The sequence below is a fragment of the Tetranychus urticae genome, chromosome 1 (genome assembly GCF_039701765.1).
Source record: "Tetranychus urticae isolate SD_2017Ah chromosome 1, NJAU_TeUrti_SD_1.0, whole genome shotgun sequence".
Taxonomy (NCBI): domain Eukaryota; kingdom Metazoa; phylum Arthropoda; class Arachnida; order Trombidiformes; family Tetranychidae; genus Tetranychus; species Tetranychus urticae.
The window spans coordinates 20,950,311-20,969,553 of record NC_142958.1 but is presented as its reverse complement, the minus strand read 5'-3'; the positions used below and the strand labels follow the sequence as shown (position 1 = coordinate 20,969,553).

At 31.4% G+C, this 19,243-nt stretch overlaps 3 protein-coding genes and 1 long non-coding RNA gene across 7 annotated transcripts; 2 read left to right on the top strand and 2 right to left on the bottom strand.

Moving 5' to 3' along the window:
* Positions 1-51: 51 nt before the first annotated feature.
* Positions 52-3,031, bottom strand: LOC107361914 (tRNA-specific adenosine-34 deaminase regulatory subunit adat3). 3 transcript variants are annotated; one of them, XM_089266100.1, is made up of 5 exons: positions 2,866-3,030; positions 2,809-2,833; positions 2,311-2,422; positions 1,929-2,244; positions 52-1,868 (listed from the first exon to the last, which is right to left on the bottom strand). In XM_089266100.1, exons 3-5 carry the CDS (start codon positions 2,402-2,404, stop codon positions 1,325-1,327), a joined length of 954 nt encoding a protein of 317 aa, XP_089122226.1. In that variant the 5' UTR covers positions 2,405-2,422; positions 2,809-2,833; positions 2,866-3,030; the 3' UTR covers positions 52-1,324. The 3 variants fall into 3 exon arrangements, with proteins under 3 accessions (XP_089122226.1, XP_089122225.1, XP_015784386.1); XM_089266099.1 differs by having other exon boundaries at positions 2,741-3,031; XM_015928900.3 differs by having other exon boundaries at positions 2,311-3,031.
* LOC107362004 (uncharacterized) lies at positions 345-1,682 on the top strand. The gene is made up of 2 exons (XM_015929018.3): positions 345-1,080; positions 1,146-1,682. Exons 1-2 carry the CDS (start codon positions 345-347, stop codon positions 1,208-1,210), a joined length of 801 nt encoding a protein of 266 aa, XP_015784504.1. The 3' UTR covers positions 1,211-1,682.
* Positions 3,032-3,153: 122 nt separating the features above from the next.
* Positions 3,154-7,612, top strand: LOC107359133 (uncharacterized). Its single transcript, XM_015925594.3, has 7 exons — positions 3,154-3,828; positions 3,957-4,140; positions 4,623-4,751; positions 5,288-5,379; positions 5,449-5,548; positions 5,638-6,566; positions 7,009-7,612. The coding sequence occupies exons 1-7, from the start codon at positions 3,301-3,303 to the stop codon at positions 7,216-7,218; spliced, it is 2,172 nt and encodes a 723-aa protein (XP_015781080.2). The 5' UTR covers positions 3,154-3,300; the 3' UTR covers positions 7,219-7,612.
* A 6,791-nt stretch (positions 7,613-14,403) lies between these two features.
* LOC107372139 (uncharacterized) lies at positions 14,404-19,214 on the bottom strand. Of its 2 annotated transcripts, none has more exons than XR_016197781.1 (9): positions 19,009-19,214; positions 18,690-18,920; positions 17,627-17,776; positions 17,434-17,521; positions 17,167-17,357; positions 16,277-16,406; positions 16,076-16,184; positions 15,668-16,010; positions 14,404-15,415 (listed from the first exon to the last, which is right to left on the bottom strand). It is a non-coding gene; the product is annotated as an uncharacterized LOC107372139 (long non-coding RNA). The 2 variants fall into 2 exon arrangements; XR_016197782.1 differs by having other exon boundaries at positions 19,005-19,152.
* Between the last annotated feature and the right edge of the window lie 29 nt (positions 19,215-19,243).

Genomic DNA, 19,243 nt, shown 5'->3' with positions numbered 1-19,243 from the left:
TAAATTTTGTTTTCAGTCTCTCATTGAAAAAATGTAATTGTTGGTCTCGAATTTAGTTACTAGTCAATTGTTTAATGAGTCTGAATAACGTATCTGTTAGCTGATTTAGCTTATACAGAGGTAAATCTGTTTATATGATGTATTATTGAATCAATTATTCACAACGATGACACTTTGGGAGTAAAATCCTTGAGACATTATTATAGAATCCAAAAGCTGTTTGATTGGTCATCCCTCTTAAAGTGGATGTAATTGGTACATTGTTGTTAATATAGTCCTTTTTTTGTTGTAATTTTTTCTTCATTTGTTTGATTGTTTGGTTTTCAAGATTTACGTTTGTTTAAATGAGTTCTAACAATACTGAAAAAAATGGGAGTAAAAGTGGATCCAAAAAGAACGATAAATCGAAAGTTGATCAATCTAATAATGGTGGGTCATCGGTTTCAACTATGATTGGTAGTACAGCATCTAGTGGGGTTTCAGATGTTAATCAAAACTCTGGAATGTATGAGCAGCTTTGTGAGTTGATAGAGAGTGAGTTGAAATGTGCCATTTGTCAACAGTTGGTTAACAATGCAGTGAATATTAATTGCTCGCACACCTTTTGTTTCAATTGTTTGGCCCAATGGAGACGAGAGACAGGTCGATGTCCTATTTGCCGAGTGAATTATTCCAATCGAAGTCGAGTATTGATGGTTGATAATTTGATTCGCCGGTATTGCCAATTGGCCAATATTAAATTAGAAAAAGTATCACCAATTTCTAGTCCTGTCAGCTCGAGTGATTCAACAATAACCAACGATTCATTCAATTTTATCACATGGCCTGAAAACATTGTTTTACCAACTATCAGAGATGTTGGAGTCAATACATCACCTCGATCTCAAAACAGTGGAATCGTAGAGCCCAGTAGACAACTTCAAATGGAAATATTTCAACCAAGGGAAAATCGACCGGAGAACAATTATTTTAGCTCAGGAGTGAATAGACAAACTCGTCGTAGAAGAAGAAATCGTCGACAGCGCAATCAAGCACGAGCCAATCGTCGTGGTAGGCGAAGAAGGGGTAACCAAGAATCAGGTAAATCAATTTGTATGGCCTCAGTACTTCTACAGTAGATATTAATCATGAATAATTTTAAATAGATGTACGTTCCCCTTCTGACCGAAGATCTGAAGTTAGAAGAAGAAGAGGTGATGTTAATAGATGATTCTGATCAGTGTAATCATGTACAGCACCACAAGAAATAATAACTGATCGTAATATTAAAACCCAATTACATTCTCCACTTGGATTTAAACAAAGAGATTGGAAATGTCTATTCTCAACATTTTTTTAATTTTACTCGCCAAACATCAAATCGATGGTTTATATCAGAATTTGTGTGTAGCTTCATTTTGGATAAAGCGAAATCGTCCGGACATCCTTTTTGTAATGGCATATCCAATGTATTCATAGATTGATCCAAAAAGAAAATTCTTCTAATTCTTGAATGGAGAAGGCCCATGGAACACATTATACAAGGTTCTTTGGTTAAATAAACGTCATGTCCAGTACATAAATAAGCATCAGGGTCGGACTCTGTACTTAACAGTGATGAATTTTCATCAAGTTTTCCTTGATTATACCAAACTCCACCACCTTGAGTTGAAGCCATTAAATCAATCAAATTCATTGAACAATGTCGTAAGGGATGATCATTAATTTTATCACCAGAAATAACCAAAACTTGAAAATTTGATGTTACGATTGCACCATAAGTTCGGTCAACATTTTCCTTTGTCCTATTTACTAAATCTTTCATTGTTTGATAAATGAAAAGTCGATCAGTAGAGTCAAGACAAGTTCCATCGAGTCTATGAGTTATCCTAGAATATGTAAAAGAAGTTTAGTTTTATCGTGTCGGAAGTAAATTGCGTTTTTCTTACTCTTTATTTTCAAAAAAATTTGTTGGCCAAAGGCGTGATGATTTCTCGAACTGCCAACGATTCAGAGGTGCATTACTTGGAACAGCGGTAATTTTCACACTGGAGTACTCTAATACATCAGACAATTTTAGTTTGATTTGGTCTATATCAACTCCATCCACTTTACAAATGATTATTTCAATTTTATCGGCTTCTTTGTCAATTTTAACCCTCTTCAAATGGATCAAATCTTTGGAAATAGGAAATAACTTCGCCAAACTTCTGATGGCAGGTGATATAGCTTTCTTATCTTTCAGAGTCGCCACCAAAACGTTGACTGTAATGAGAAATAAATAAAGTTTAGAAAAAATTGAATTTCACAAAAAAATCTTGTGTGGATCACCTTCACATATATCTTTAGTTTCATATTGATCAGCAAGAATAATCTCTACTGATACTAAACTATCAATATCATCAATCGAACCTTCTGACCCCATCCAAAATTAATGAAAAAACTATAGAAAAAAACAATTTAGAAAATATTCTTCAAGTCTAATTTGGAATTCAGAAGTGATTTTCAGCCGCCAATTAATTAACAAAACTTGTTTTATCTCTCTACATTAATACTTTACATCATAGCTGAAAAAGTAAACAATGTAAAAAAACAACGAAAAAGTAATAGCGTAGGAAATTGACAACCACAATTGCCCTTTTAAGAGTTAAAACAAATAAAGTCTCCTCTTGTTGAAGAGAAAATTGCAACAATTGCTAACAAATTGCACTCTTAGTATGGGAAAGTTGAACACTTAGTTTTAATCAAAAGCACAATTCACCATTCACAGTTAACTTTGTTTAATTTAACACATCATTTGAAGGGGGAAAACACTTTATATGAGCTTACAACAATTTCTAGTAGACTTTTTTGACAAAGAGTAATGTAGACTCTTTGCTTTTTTGATCTAAGGGGTTACTAATGATGACGTTGTTACTTCGAAGCGTAATTTAATAAAGGTGAAAGGTAATTTATTGGCACATTAACCAGAATCAAGTAATTTTGACAAATAAAAACATTGCAACTGCATTTTTCCGACAAATTTTGTCGGCAAGTAAAGAACCCATTTTCAACAATAGATGGCAGTAACCAGTAAAAAGTAACCAGAGAATCTCTAGATTACTTTACCCGGATCCGGATCTCGTATTACATAAATAACAAAAACATCTGAAATTTATTTTTTTATTGAAAAATAGTTTCTTCAAGTGTTTATGCCAAAGCTCAATTTGATAGGGTTGAATTTCATCATCTCATTTCTTTTAATTGAACTGAATTTATTGACTTCATCTGAAGTCCTTTTTATTGTGTAATATTAACATCTAACTTACTGTAAATACTGTTATGTCATCTCCACCAGAGACTCAAGATACAGAGTCATCCCAAAATCAACCCTATGAATCTACGAGTCATCCAATGAGAGAAGAGGGTAATGACGATCCTCAAGTCGAGTTTTGTAATCTAGCTAGACGAAACCTTCAACGACCCAGTGACCATTATAATCCACCTCCAAGACGAACTCATATTGCCAGTAGGATTCTTCGTGAACCTTGGACAACAGCATTGACTCAATTCTCTAAAGTTACCAATCTTGTTCTTAATCCATACGAAGAATACGAAGGACCTACAATGGCCGATATACGGAACACTTTAAGAGACCCTTTGGGATATGTCAGACAAAGGGAGGAAGGTGCTACCTATGGGCATCATCAAATGTCCAATCCGGCACCCATGAACCACCCACCTCCAGCATTACCACCTATTGATTGTTCTATTCCTCAGCAACGAGTTCCACCTTTAACTGCAGAGGAATATAATCAAAAATATGCAAACGCACCTCGAAGAGTACTTCTTGAGCGTATCTTTCAAGGGGTAAGTTTCTGTTAGAGCTCACCTTGAGTTAATCATTCAGTTGATCTAACCACCCCTTTTGATCCTTTTCTCACGTCTATTTCATAAATTAATTGAATTAATCTTCTTTTTTCATATTAAAATTTCAGGGTATTCAAAGTAACAAACTGAGGCGTATATTATGGCCAACTATTCTTTGCATTACCGAAAAATATAGTCTTGATTGGAAAGATTTAAACTTAGTCTACACTTACTACTCCAACCAATGGAAAACAATTTTACCAGATCAAGAAGCAAGATTTACTGCCTACAGGGAACGAAAATCATTAATTGGTGAGTTAAATGAAGATTATTAATGTTACTTATTGATTGTTACACAAAGGCTATTTATTGATATTTTTAGATGGACTAATATATTAATACAGAAAAACATTGGCCTACAACAAATAACATGCAAACAATCATAATCTTCAGCTAACAGCATGTTAACACAAAAGCATAAATTGGGGTTATCAGTCATTTGATTTGCATCATTACCATTATTCTGATCAGACCTAGATCATATGTGTCTTTATTACTGAACAATGCTTACCCCCTACTATTGCTGTTCAATTGTTACCAATTTTACGTAATACTAATAGTTGATTATTTAAGACCATTGAACACCATTATTCGAGCCTTAGCCGTTGATCTTAGCCTTTTTTCTTGTTCATCTTTATTGTTGTTATTGGTTTAATATTTCCAACTGAGTTTCATTGTTTGAATTGTTAAAATATATTTTCAATCTTCTTTTTTTAATCAATCTTCAATTACAGACAGAGATGTTGTTCGTTGTGATCGAACCCACTCCTTTTATTCTGAGTCCAACCCTGGAAACGTTGAGAAGCTTCGTCAACTTCTTATGACTTATATTATGTATGATTTTGATACTGGTTATGTTCAAGGTATGTCACCATCTAAATATAAATTTCAATTGTTCCTTCTGATAATGAAAAACAACCACCAAGCTTGATTAATAACAGTTTAATTTAAATTTATGACTCATTAAATATGGTTTCTTTTATCCTTCATCCGTTAACTATCAGTGATTGATTGTAATTTTCAATTGTTTCAATCCATTTCTCAACCAATTGGGAAACAATTAAAAAACTCAAATCAACTTTGTCTTACATTTTTTACATCATATTACAAAATCTTTTTGTCAATATCAACAAAATCAGATTGCCTTTTAAATAACTGGCCCAAAATAAAATGACATTAATTACAATTAAACAACTAAACCATATTTAATGACAGTCTGATAATTAATGACATTTTTTTGTCAACTTATGATACAACTGACAAGTTATTAATTTTTTTTCTCTTATTGTGGGGACAATTTTTTCATTTATACCGTAAATGATTTGAAGTTGATTATCCAGTAGTTTTTCAAATTGTACTCTCTAAATTTACTAATCAATTCTCAATTAATCTCTAACAGGTATGACCGATTTAGCTGCTCCTTTGCTTTATGTTTGGGATGGTGATATACCCAAAGCATTTTGGTGTTTCGTTCAAGTGATGAAACTTTGTGTAAGTTGATTGTTTGATGAAAATCATATTACATCATGATAAATCTAATTTTTGTCTTTTAATTTACAGAAACGAAACTTTGAGATGTCCCAATTAGCAATTAAGAACCAGTTGAAAGCACTAATTAAATTGGTTCAGATCACTGATCCCGTTTTTGCACAACATCTATGTAACTATCCAATTTTCAATTATCTACGTTTTTCACAAGATGCTGCTGTATTTGATTGATTACCAAACGTTTTCTTTCTATTTAAACAGGTAGCAATGAATCTGCAAATTGTTATTTCGCCTTCCGTTGGATTATTTGTCTTTTTAAAAGGGAATTTATGAAACGTAAAACTGATGATTACCATGATTGTCTTATTGTCTGGGAAACAATTTGGTCCATTCACAGTTTAGCCTCTTTAGATGATGAAGATAAGCAAGATATGTTTCTTGACCAGAGTCTTTCACCATTACTTAATCAAATAGGTGCTATAAAGCGTCAATATTGGTCTCATGAAGCCGATAACTCAGATAACTCATCCAATGGTATTATTGAATTACCCGATGCATCGACTCCATCTGAATGCGGATTTCCGATAATAATACCACCGCCAATTGATCATACCTTTTCCTTTGTGCCTAAAAGTGGGCCACAACGTATTTGTGAACTTAAAACAGTCGATGAAGATGTTAATGAAGCTAATTGCCCCGAAAATTCACCCAAATCACCTGTAAAAACGCCACCTAATGCGATACCCATTAAAACAACTCGACTCAAACTAAAAACTCCACCAAAACCACGACCTGTCTGTGCAAGTTCACCTAGATCACCTTCAAGACCATCTTTAATGTCAACCGTATTGTCACCACCAGTCCGAGAAATGTATTCACATCCCATGCCAGACAATGAATTTTTATTTAACTCAATAAGTTCTAGAAGTTCAAGTGATGAAGTCAAAAAGTCACCCGTTCCTGTTGGTAAAGAAGCAACTGAAAACAGACCTTTAGACTCTTCAGATGAGCTTAAAGCATATGAATTTGATCATTTAGCTGATGGATCCAACTCATCAGTAAATAAATCAGGAAAATTAGAAACATTGGAAAATATTGAACTCTTCTGCCTTTGCATTTCTCTGGCCATCATCAGAAGGGAAAGAGACATTATTTTATCTCGTAAATACGATTCATGTGCTATCCTCAAGGTAAGATACTTAGCATGAAATATTTAATTTGCCTTTGATAAGATGATAAACATTCCTCAGAATTACCAAATCTATTTCCAATCTCCTAACAAGTAATCCTAACTCATATTTAATTTAGCTTTTGATATTCACTTTCCTAAAATATTTCATTTCTAACATTTTGTAGTGTCAAATGAACCTTGATACCTTTCATACCTTTAAACATGTTATTTAATATCACCTCAACTAATTCAAATTTTTTCTCCTTATTTCCTGTTTTCATTACCACCATTGCTTACACGTCTTCACTCAACTACATTGGACCATTTCTATTTACATTAACTGTTTGTTTGGGGGTTATTTGATGGTATTACCGTTATTATTGACTGATTGTTGGTTTTGGTTGGTTGGAAAATTGACAAACAACATTCCTACTTTCAAAACTAAATGTTAATCATTGCAGCACTTCAACACACTTCATTTGAACGATTGTCTTAACAATATTTTACTCCATTCAATGACTATCTGGCATTGGTTAAAACACGATGGAGGAGAAAAGTCACTTTACAATGATGATGAGTTTAAACCAAGCAATACAAGTGTAGACGATTTTGATTTACTCAATGACGATGATGAAGTTGACTGTCAAAATTTTGCTGCATTAGCTGTATAGAAAGTGTTACATTCAATTCATTTCAACATAAATATCATCTTTATCATCAAACTTCACTGAATCCAATTATAAAGAAAAGGATAAACATTTTAAACAGTGATTTTAAAAATTCTGAATCCAAGAACCTGACCCTTCCATCACCATTGGTCTTAAAATATTTCAAAAGATCACAATTTAATCTACCAACTTTCATCAATCTCATTCTTTATGATTTAAATCTTTACTATGTTATCAATCCGATAGATATTCCCATAATTCAATTTACATATTGTCGATGAATATTTTTTTTCACCCAATATTCATCCCTTAATAAGTAATTTGTATTAATTTCAACTCAAATTTGTATCATTTGAAACAATAATAATAAACATTAGATATTTTTCTCAATCCATAATCAATGAATTGTTAAAATCTTATTGGTTTCACCTTAAACTGTATAATACAATAGCAATCATTTCTCTATCAAAGTTGAGTTTAATCACTAATCTTGATCATTCACCGATCATGCTGCAACTACTCATTTGATTGATTAGCAAACATTGCTAATCAACCTTTAATCACAAACCTTTGATTTAAATCTTCTAAACGATCGAAACCTGAATTGGTTGAACAATGAGCAAAAATGGCGAGTTATCATCTGATTAAAATGACAAAGTAAATTCCATGATTATGGGTTGAAATAATTTCACTTGACCGCAATTAACTAATTGTAATTTCCTCTCTTATCATCATTTCTTATCCTCTCCAACAATTAAAAAGCATCCATCTTTTGTTCATTTTTGCCTTCAATTCTTCTAGCTTGAACCTTTTAATTGTTGTTTTAAAGGTTAATGTTTCAACAAACTTAATGGCCAACAGTTTAAAACTGTTAAAAATTTGACTGTCATTTATCATCATTTTCCTTGTTTTCAAAACATTTAACCATCAGCAATACCAATCAACCTTTTGTCTAACCATTTAAACCAAATTATCAAAACACTTATTGTTTAACTTAATTTTGTTTTTCCTTTCCTTTCTTAGGCCTAAGATATTAAAACGTTTACACAAAAGCCTCTCACAATTGAGCTTAACCTCAAGACAATTAAACATCTTATCATTATGCTAGAATCATCACTTAATCAGATCAATGAATAATGTTGCACAAGGTTTGCATTAAATTAAATGCTTTTCACACTCACCAGCTTTAATAGTCATGATGAATGCAAACTGTACTAGACTTTCAATGAGTTCAGATTCCAGCTAAACATATTTACTCGTCATGTTCACAAGAACCGGCAGAAACCTCCTTCTTCCTATTATACCACTCTTTGGTTACCGGAAACATGGCCTTTGTATGAAATTTGAAATGATTTCCCATGTTTGAGTTTAGCTAAATTTTTAGCTTATTAAAGCTTACAAAGCATTTGCTACTTGATCAGCTTAATAATTTCAGCTTTTAGCTCAGACAATCAGTTGACATCAGTTGTCTATTTGCATTATTTGACAAAAAATACAGCATTTAGCTAAAACCTAAAAATGTTAAATTCATTTTTTGATTCGTAGCATTTAATTTCACTGTCAAACCAGATTGTAAGATGGCTTAACAGATTCACACTTTAAAACCTTTCAACCATTAGCAATTCCCCTTAACGATCAAAACAACTAGATTTGATTCATTTCACCATTTCAACAATAACCTAATGTCAGCAACTCAAGATCAGCAAAAGGTTTAATGTTTGTAAAAACTGAAAATGAGACGTTAATATGAATCAAACCAACTATAATTAAGGTCGATACACTGTTAATACATTGTCATTTCTTGAATAAAACAAAATAAGCCAAAGATTTTCAATAACCTTGTCTCAGTCTGGTCACAGGTTAAGCTTTCAGCTTACAAGCTTGTTAGTATCAACGCAATTCAACAGAGCAACAATCATTGTGATCAATAAACATTTTCATGTCTACAAGATAATATAACACTGAATAACCCAATGAATCTCACAATCAGCTCGTCAATCAAGACTACCGGTTAATATATTTCAATTTTAAGTGTCTGTTGGTATCAAATGAACATTAGTACTTAAAGGCAACACTGTGATTGATTTGTGCCTTTTAGGTTTGAAGAGATGAAAAAATTGCTCAAATTTTCATTAATTGCGCTCTAAGCTCATCTCAATCTGAAGAGCAATGACTTTTGTTGATGAAAAAGACTAATTATCTGAGATTTAATTTCCACCACTAACATAATTCATCTTAACTTGCCATCTAATTAACATGAAATTGTAATAATCTGATCAAATTATATCAAATTGCATCAATTTCATTTCTTTGTTACATTATCTTTTCCCAATTACATTAGTCCTTATTTGATGTATAAATTAACTAATCACTTTAAATTCAATTTGAATACAAAATTAACGCATGTTAATTGCAAGCCGTTTAATTATTAAATTAAACATTCATCTATGAACGCTTTTCCCTTTAATCAACTTAAATTATCAAACAAACAGCAACAAACCATTGATCAATCAAAGTGTCAATCCTTTTCATACATTCATTAAGCTCAGCTAATTTAAATCAATTTTAACCAATCAATTAAAAAAATCCCTTTAATCCAATGAACAACCCAAAAGCATGAACCCAAATTTACATTTAATTCAACTCATTTAAATCAAATTCATTAATAACAACCAATCTATTGTAATATAATATTGTAAAACAGAATCTTTTAATTGCTTTAATCATTAAAAGAAAACAATTTACAAATTCTTATTTAGATTGAAAAATGAATTTAAGTTAACATTAAATCTACAAGCAAAGCTAATCTAGATTGGGTTTAATTGTTGATTCAGTTGAGTTTAATAAACTTTCATCCTTTAATGATATTTTTGTAAATCAATTAATTTTCATTTCTCATGTTGAAACATTTTCCCATGATTATTGATCAAGATTCACAATTTATGCTCTATTTCATGGAAACTTCACAATCACCAGATTTTGATACAATTTTTATAATAAAATCTCTCTCTTTTTTTTCATCAATTTTTCAATTTAATGTCTGTCAATGATTGTCATAAGAATTGATAGTTCAGTTGATTATTAGCAAATGATTTGTAATTGAAACAAATATTTTCTTAATAAACTAGTTTAATAGTGAAATAAAAAACGGTTAAACATTGTTTTAGGTTTTGTTAAGTTAATCGTTTCCTTCATTCAGTAAATCAAGATGAATTTGATTATTTTTTCTGTTGCCTATCACTTTATTGAAAACGTTTTTTGATCAATTTGATATTGTTTAATAAGTGTGTTTATCATTAAACTTGCTGTATTGTTTCCCATGTTTAGATGAGCTTTGTACTGATTCCTTTATGAGGTTAGATGAATACAAGAAACGATAAACTCAAGACAATCAAGGGCATAACTAAACTGATTAGTATGGCTTTTGTTGCAGTTAACACTTAATTTGAGTTCACCTTAAATCAGATTAGCTGTTACAATTTATTAACTCAGTTAATCAGTTAACAGTATAATTGTGAGTGAAAAACAAGGTAAACAATATTTTCACCAAAATATGTGTAACTTACAAAACAGTTTTGGGTTCACCTTATTGAATAGGTTAAGTCAAGTTCTGATAAAAATCATTGGTTTATTTTGCCTCATTGAAACAAAAGGCAAATTGTTTACAGGTAAACAAACTGTTAATTGGTTTGAGTTGATAAGTTTGATGATTAACATTGATTTTAAATATTTTCAACTTTGACTGATGCTTAATTGACTGATACACTGAACTGGAATGGCTGTGAATCAAGTATCCTTGGATTATTGAAGAAACAAAACTGGATTAAGTGTATCAATTACTTGGTGGATAATTTGTTGATTGTAAGTTGATTTAACTGTGAAAATATCCAATTGCTCTGATGAACCAGATTTTAGTTGCTTTTTGTAGGTTCACCAGTACCAATGGTATTGTATGACAGTTGCACTTTGGGTAACAATTTTCACTTGCAAACTCACTTTGATTCAGTCTCTGTGTTTAACAAAACGGATTTATATTGTAGCAGGAAATTAATTGTGGTTACATTGATGATAACTCTAGTGATTGAAGTCGATATTAGGCAAAGTAAATTCATTTTTTTGAATTATTGTAAAGTAGAAATGGAAAGATTGAAAATGTTCATTGCTGAGTAAAGTTATTTGATCACAACAAACATTTGAATTAGGTTCACTATTAGGGTCTCAACTTATGCTGATGGAGTTAACGATACACTTGACAATTAATTTATAAAAATGCTAATTTTTATTCATTTTCATGCAGAATTAATTTGGTTACATTGATTTTGTGGAAACATAATGTTGGGTTTTTAAAAATTGAATTCAATCCTTCAATTTACTGGTTTGTTTTCATTGATTGAAGTTAATCTGATTGAGGAGATTCTGGTCGTTTCTTTTCAACCTTTTCAGGCTTTTCAGCATTTTCTGGCTTTTCTGGCTCGGGTAAACCTTTGGATGCATCAATGATTCGGTTTCGAAGAGCATTGATTCCTTGTCGAAGCATTTCAATTGTAACCTTATTGGTATCACCATCTTCAGATAATCGCTCCTCAATGTAGTTGATCATTGATTGTAAAACACCTTCCGAAGCACTGTAAACCCAATCGGGAAGTTTACCATTGGTTCGAGTGGTTAACTTCTTGAAGAAGGTTCCCAATGAAGACTTGACATTGGTCCACATGCCACCGGCCTTTTCACGCATCTGTTTAACCCGATCGGCAGCTCCATAAATGAGAGTCTCTTCACCATACAATTGATCAATCTCGTCAACCTGAGTCAACAAATCGTCAAGATGATTAACCAAATCGGTAATGTCAGCATCATCAAAAGCTAAACCTTCAACATTTGAGGTTGAGGTTGAAACGTTTACTTCTTGGTCAGACATTTTCAATCTTGGATGAAGCTGAAATTTAATAAATTCACAAAATTAAAATCACAATTTTAAACAAGCTTTGAATTGCTTTGTAATTGCTTTGTAATCACAATGATTTGAATGATCGATCAACATGTTTATATACCAAATGATGGCCCATAGAAGAAGCAAAATGAGTAGGAAAAATGATTCAAAAGAGGATTCCTGGTAATTCAAATAACCTTTTAGGGTTACAAGGAAATGATTGAATTGACAATTCCAGTGAAAACATTTACAAGCTCGTCATTTGAAAACCAAAGGTGAACCCAAATTCAAGTGAAACCAGATTTAACCCGAAAATAGTTCATTTCCAGCCGAAAATTGAGTTCAAATTGATACTTTGACATCAACAATTCACATCGCAGTCTTTAAAAGCAATTAAAAATTGTTAAACAACTCAACTCAATTTACTTGATTAACCAAATTCAATTTTACTAATCCTTTGAGTTTGGTCAGAAAAGCTGAAACAACCATTTTTAATAGCTTGACTTTTTGGTGACAAATAACAGTCTATCTGATGATTAATCACTGTCAACTGGTTAATAAATCAAGGTTAACAATTTATGAAGGTTAACATGAACTGTTAATCCTTTGAGTTGACAAATTTTCACCAAAAGACTTGAAATTGAAGACACAATTTTACTACAATTGGTTAACCTTGATGAATGATTTGAAGCTCTTTAGATGTCTAAAGGGTTACCTTATTCACAGCCTATTTAAATGATCACTGACCTGGGTCATTGTGATCAAGTCATGGTCAGTTAAGGTCACCATTAGAGTTGAAATAATGGATTACATTTAATTTCGTCAAAGGTAATTGTAGCGACAAGTTTCAAAGTAAAACAAAATGGTTTGTAAATTAATGGAAAATTAATAAATTAACTCTCCTTATAACCCAACCAACTCATCACAATTTAATCAAGATTAAAAATTGTCCATCTTTAACCTAATCACGACCCTTTTAACCAATTCCCAGAAATCAGGTTAACAATTAACTCGATTCAAATGAGTAGCTTTTGTCAGCAAGGTTTCAAGTTGGGAACCAGAAAAAAAACCAGAGTCTGTATTTATGGACATTGAAATGATCAATTTTAATCAACTTGAAAACTAATTCCAATAATTTCGTCGATTGCCACTTTAATTATCACTTTAGTGTCAAGTAATTGGTTTCATGTTTTTCAATTGCATTGATTTATTGCTTAAAGGTTAAACAATTTGTCGTCAACTTTTCCATTCAATACATTTAACCAGTTTTCTGCCATTTTATTTTCTCTTTTCTGGTAATATAATTAGTTGATTATGTTAATTGTAATAATCATGATGGTGGTGCTGATAAAGATGAAGATCATCACATAAAACCTTATATGGATTAACCTTGAAAGGTAAGGTTATAAAGATGTTTTTTGATGTTTAACCAAAATTGGTATAACATTGGGATTGAAATCAACTTACAGTTCTTAACCTTGTAGATGAGCTGGAAAACTCAAAAACAGTACAAAATTATTCAATAAATTATCATGTTTTTGAATTCGATAAAGTCAATGTTTAGTTATCTATTCATTCAGATGAATTGTTAGATGAAATTACTGAGGAAGGATTTTTAGATTAAGATTCACCATCAAACAGCTTTAACCAGTTTTGTCATTCTGTTGACCAAAATGAAATTGTTTACCATTTGCAAGCATCGGAAGCTAAGGATAGCATCTTTGTTTGATGCTGGAAATATATTTTTTCAGCTGTTTTATTACAATTTAACATTCCAATTGTTGTCGGTGTCTGATGAGGAAACAAATGCTGGCTGGTGATTGATAAAGAGAGCGAAGAGAAATGATGAGAAAATGATTAAAAATTTATCAACAAAATGAGCTTAGACGGTTAAAAAAACATCTTCAACCTGTTCTCATCATTTAGCCCGTGATTTTTACTTGATACTGTCCCAAATCACACTGTAAATAATAAAACACTTTTACCAATTAATTGTTGATTACATTGTCTAGTGAGACAGTAAATGTTAAATGTAAGATGAAAACAATCAAATTCAACCTTTTCTGTCTCACATCTTGAAACCTTTCATATGGTCAAACAGCAACAGCAACTAACCAGATCAATGATTTGGAACTGACAAAAAAAAGTCAAATAACCGAGTAAATAGTCGGCTAATTAAGGTTATCAATATTTCACTCAATGATTAAAGATAACGTCTAGCGATTGTGAAAGTTGGAGGAAAAAAAATTAAGCTAAGATTTTGCGAGTCAACATAAAAAGTGTATTCACTTTTATTTTGCTGATGAGTTGTGAACATTTGATTTATGCTTGATTCAATCACCATAATCAGACTACATAAATGATCAACTAACAAACAAAAGATAACAAGAGCTGGGTCATCATCATTATCATTATCTTCATCATCATGTTATATGAAAAACAAAGCTGAAGCCAGTTCAGTGCATTACTATTCATATTGGACTTTTACATGTTGACCAGTTTTTCCCAAGTTAACACAACTTCATGAAGAGTAGATGAATTTACATGACCAAAAGATAATCAAGATTAAGATGATAATGATGATTATCAAGGAACAGCTACATATATAATGGGCAAGGGGGAAGAACCAACCCAATCTCATTCTTGTGTATTGATTAATACAAAAGTGCCTAATTTCATTCAAAGATCATCTCTCTACTTTTACCCGTTGACCGAATTATTTTTTTACTAAATTATTTCATTGTCTATTTTTACTATGATTATCATTTTTTATGAGATGATCCTTCATACTCATTATCATCATTTGTTGGTCAGATTATACTGGAAACCTCATTGTGGTAACAAGATGAGAGGAGGAAAGAGAAGCAATAAAACAAAGAAGAAAAAGAAACATCTTGAGAAATATTTCTTTAACCTCTTCCTTCCTCTCATCATTGTAGCACAATTTTACGCCCTTTATCATCATCTTCATTATCAATGAGATGACCGATTGGAGAAGCTGTTGTGTGAAGATGGATGAAAAAATAGCCATCATTGATTCCAATATTAAAAAAAGAGCTGAATCTCTCACTCTTCAGTGTTTTTCTTGTTGATATCATTTCTGTAACGTCTCATCAGGAAATAAGATGAAACTGTGTCTTTCTCAAGGTCATCATCATCTGTTTCATTTCATCGTTGCCATCAGCTGAATCCTATCATTTTCAATCATCTGTATTGTGAAAATAATTCAACAGAAGCATTGGAAAGGAACAATGCGAATATGAAGAGTCCCTAAAAGAAGAGAAGAAGAAAAAATAAGGTCAAATTATTGAACCCTTTTCTTGATAACTTTGCATTGCTATTATTTGAGACGATGATGATGATTATTACGATTATAAATTAATGTGAATTATAAAGAATGGTAAAGTTAAATGATGATTTGGTATAAGAATGCAAAATCAACGGAAACTTCATCCAATTTCACCATTTTTCAAATGATCAAGTAAAGTTAGGCAAAGGAAGTTGATATTATTTTATATTTACTTCCTTTTTATCTTGATTTTTTGTTGCTGCAATTGCCTCTCTCATCCTCACCATCAGCATCACCATCCTTATCATCATTTTGCTCCTCATCTCCACCTCCACTATTCACCATTATAATGATAAATTTCATATCTCGAAAAGGTTGGTCAAAGGCAAAAATTAGAATGATTATGATGTTGATTAGGTGAATTCATAAATTCGGAATCACCATCTATCAGGAATAATCTTAATGAATCACATCCGTTCCGAGGCGAGGTTATCATTATCATCACCATTATCATCATTATTGTTGTTGGTTTTTTTTATTGTTGAAGAATTTAATTAACTCCTCAGTTTTCACCATCTAAACAGAATCAACAGTGCCATTCTAATTAAAACCACGTTTATGAAAAACAACAATTGATTTACCCCTTCAATTGAGTTGGGTTTCGATGGGAAAATCGGGTCCATTTGATTGATGATTTATAATACAATCAATTGAGGCAGGTATTGAATTAAATGATCAACTCTGGATTATCTGCAAGCATGAAGAAAAGCAAAGGAAAAACAAAGGATTAGTTAAACTCTTGGTAAAACAATGTGGAAGGAATTAAATACAATTTAGTTTACTTGTGATATTTTGCATTCATCATTTGATTATTGCACAAAATGGAATCCGATTTACAGCATTAATACAAGCAAAAGCGTCCAAATTGTGATTCCAAGTTCAGGTGATAAAAAAACATGTCTTATTGTAATCCTGTTAAAGAAATGAAAGTAAATTAAATTGTGTACAAATTAAGCTGATTAGATGAAAAGATTATAAAATGGGCAATAAATCATCATTAATATGATTTTAAAGGTTTAACTTGAGATGGTTAAATTGTCAGATTTGCCCATCAAACCAGACAGTCTTGCAGACCATATTCAAGAAAAAATGATTACATGTTGACACCAATATAATAGCAAAGTTATCAATTGGTTTCAACATTTGATTATTCATATATTTCAAATAAACCTTTTAATTATGGAGCCAGATTGTTAAGGTGAATGGAAAAAATTGATTGCTACAAAAGCTCTCTTCAATATGATTAATTGTAAGATGGAAAATGATTTCCGTTGTTAAACAATAGCTAATATCATTCCAAGTGTAGTGTGTTGGTTTAATTTATATTGTTAGGTGAAAAAAAGTAAGGGTTTGAAACTATCTTCAATTGAAATAAAAGAGGTAATTTGAAGAGAGCGAGAGAAAGACATTACAAGAAATGAAGACTTAGAAGGAAAAGGTTAATATGGCTGGTTGAAATGTTGACCCTAAGAATTAAAGATAATGGTAAATTAGATTGAAATTGGGTGTTTCTAAAATGATTTAGACCGAAGATGATGAGACAAAAGGGAAGATGGATGAAATTGAAGATTGTAAGATGTTAAGATGATGGAGAAAAGGTAAAAGGTAAACTGTTGTAGTTAACTTGAAGATAACCAGGAAACTCGTTATTTTTTACCACAGTTAACTTTACCTTCTCTCTTCTAAGGAAGTTATTAAAAGGATGAAAATGGTGGTGTTGAAGGCGATAAAGATGATGAACATCTATCAAAAATATTCATCAATATTTATTTGTGGATGGAGGTCAGTCTTTGAAAAGCCAAAATATCATTCTTGATTAAGTCCTCAGATTTCCTTGATTCAATTGTTGATCCAATAGTGAAGCTAAAACAAGAAGTACAAGAAAAATGAAAGGATTAGTAACAAGTATGGACAATCAATTTCATTGCAATTTACTTACTGATTTGAAATATTTTTTCCGAGTTGTCACATCAGGTAAACTTGAATAGTCTCACAATTTTGCCACTTGAAACCGAGTCCGTTTTTATCTACAAAATGAGCAAAGTATGTTAATTAGGATTGTATAATTATCATGCAAGGGAAAAAAGGAAGTTTAATGTAACACAGGATAAAGTTAATTTCCAGTTACTTACTTAGTATTCATTATCAATGGTTTTTGATATTAAAATTAGCAATTTTTCTTTCCTTTTCATACAAGGTTAGGGGTTAAATTTTCAGGATGATTCTTAAGGTGTTCAAGTAATTTGAGTAAATTAAAAAGTAACCATGTCTAACTGTTAAACCTGTATTTTCAATTTAAGAAGAGATGAGAATATTAAACAGCGTTACAAGTGAGATTAATAAACTAGAGAGGAGGAAAAATGTTGATCATGTTGATGATGGTGCAGATGATGAAGATAACTGAACTATCAAAGGAAGAGGAAGAGAATTAAAGGTAAATTAAGAAAAAAATAAGAGAATATAATGTTCAAAAAATGAGATTAAATTAGAGAAAAGGTTAGAAAAACATTTGAGAAGGAAAAGGTAAGATATTCATTGAAAATAGTTCTGGATAAGGTGGAAAAAGATTTAGGTACAGAAAGTAATGCACTAGATTAGTATTCAGAGTTGACATCAAGGTAATTCCAGCGAATGTTAGTTGATTGTTAGGAAACTTGTGATAAAGCATGCATCAACAGTAGACAATGTTTCGATCTTGTTGGTAGCATTAAGGTTTGAGTGTATTACCTTAAAGGAAAGGTAAAATATAAATTAAGGATAAGTATAACAAAAAGTAGCAATCACAATAGTCATAAATGACGATGATGATTATAATAAAACATAACAGAGAGAAATTATTGTGATTGTCATCACTTTTTGTTTGATCTTTTAGCAAATTATGTAGGTGCTCATTCAAAGTCAACGTTAGGTTAAATGGTTATTGGGAGTAAACACTGTTAAATTGCTGATGATTGTTGACTGATTGCTTTGTAGTGTAATACACTTGCATACACTCACACACTCAGATCCATTAATTTTGTAGCAACCAAGGAGGAATAGTCAGGATAACAATAACAATTGGAGAAAGTAAATTAACTGTCGATAAGTCACGATTAATGATTGTAAAACATTTTGATGGTCGATTTGTCAAGGTTAATTATCATTTGGACAATAATAAGGTGAGACAGATTGTTAATTAAAGTTGACTCTTCTCACTTGTTTTGTATATGGTTTATGGTGTTGGTGGTGGCTCTGATTATGTTGATGGTGAGAATGATGATGATAATGTTGGTGATGGTGAAACTAATATTTAACTTTTCAATGTTTCTTTTAATGACGATGACGATCTTGATGATGATACTTGGCGGTTCTGCTGTAAAATCATAACTTGGGTTAACTTGCGTTGGCTTCCTTAAATAACCTTCATTTCAAGTATCCAGAGGCTATCTGTATTTGATGGAGAAAAAAAATTAGAATATAAATTGTAATTAAAATGTTGGTCAAAGTCACAAAAAAAAGTCTTGAACAAACCTACATTTAACACGGTAAAGACAATCAAAGCATTTGAGACCAGCAAAAAATAGGGGAAAATGTTCCTCAATTTCCTCAATTTTATCAACCTCTTTTTTTACACAATAAAATAATTAATTAAAACTTGAAACAATTAGATTTATCTGCCACAAAACACAATAAAATATAAAACTTGACATTAACATGTGTTTATGATTCATGCAACAATTTCAAATTGGTTTAACTGTTAAAATACTTTC

Excerpts from the sequence above, each read along its gene's own strand:
- LOC107362004 (XM_015929018.3), top strand. The coding sequence starts at position 345 with ATGAGTTCTAACAATACTGAAAAAAATGGGAGTAAAAGTGGATCCAAA. Across the intron at positions 1,081-1,145 it reads AAGGGGTAACCAAGAATCAG|ATGTACGTTCCCCTTCTGAC; the intron begins GTAAATCAATTT and ends AATTTTAAATAG.
- LOC107361914 (XM_015928900.3), bottom strand. The coding sequence starts at position 2,404 with ATGGGGTCAGAAGGTTCGATTGATGATATTGATAGTTTAGTATCAGTA. Across the intron at positions 2,245-2,310 it reads AACTAAAGATATATGTGAAG|TCAACGTTTTGGTGGCGACT; the intron begins GTGATCCACACA and ends TTCTCATTACAG. Across the intron at positions 1,869-1,928 it reads AATTTTTTTGAAAATAAAGA|GATAACTCATAGACTCGATG; the intron begins GTAAGAAAAACG and ends TACATATTCTAG.
- LOC107359133 (XM_015925594.3), top strand. The coding sequence starts at position 3,301 with ATGTCATCTCCACCAGAGACTCAAGATACAGAGTCATCCCAAAATCAA. Across the intron at positions 5,380-5,448 it reads TTCAAGTGATGAAACTTTGT|AAACGAAACTTTGAGATGTC; the intron begins GTAAGTTGATTG and ends TTTAATTTACAG. Across the intron at positions 5,549-5,637 it reads CGTTTTTGCACAACATCTAT|GTAGCAATGAATCTGCAAAT; the intron begins GTAACTATCCAA and ends CTATTTAAACAG.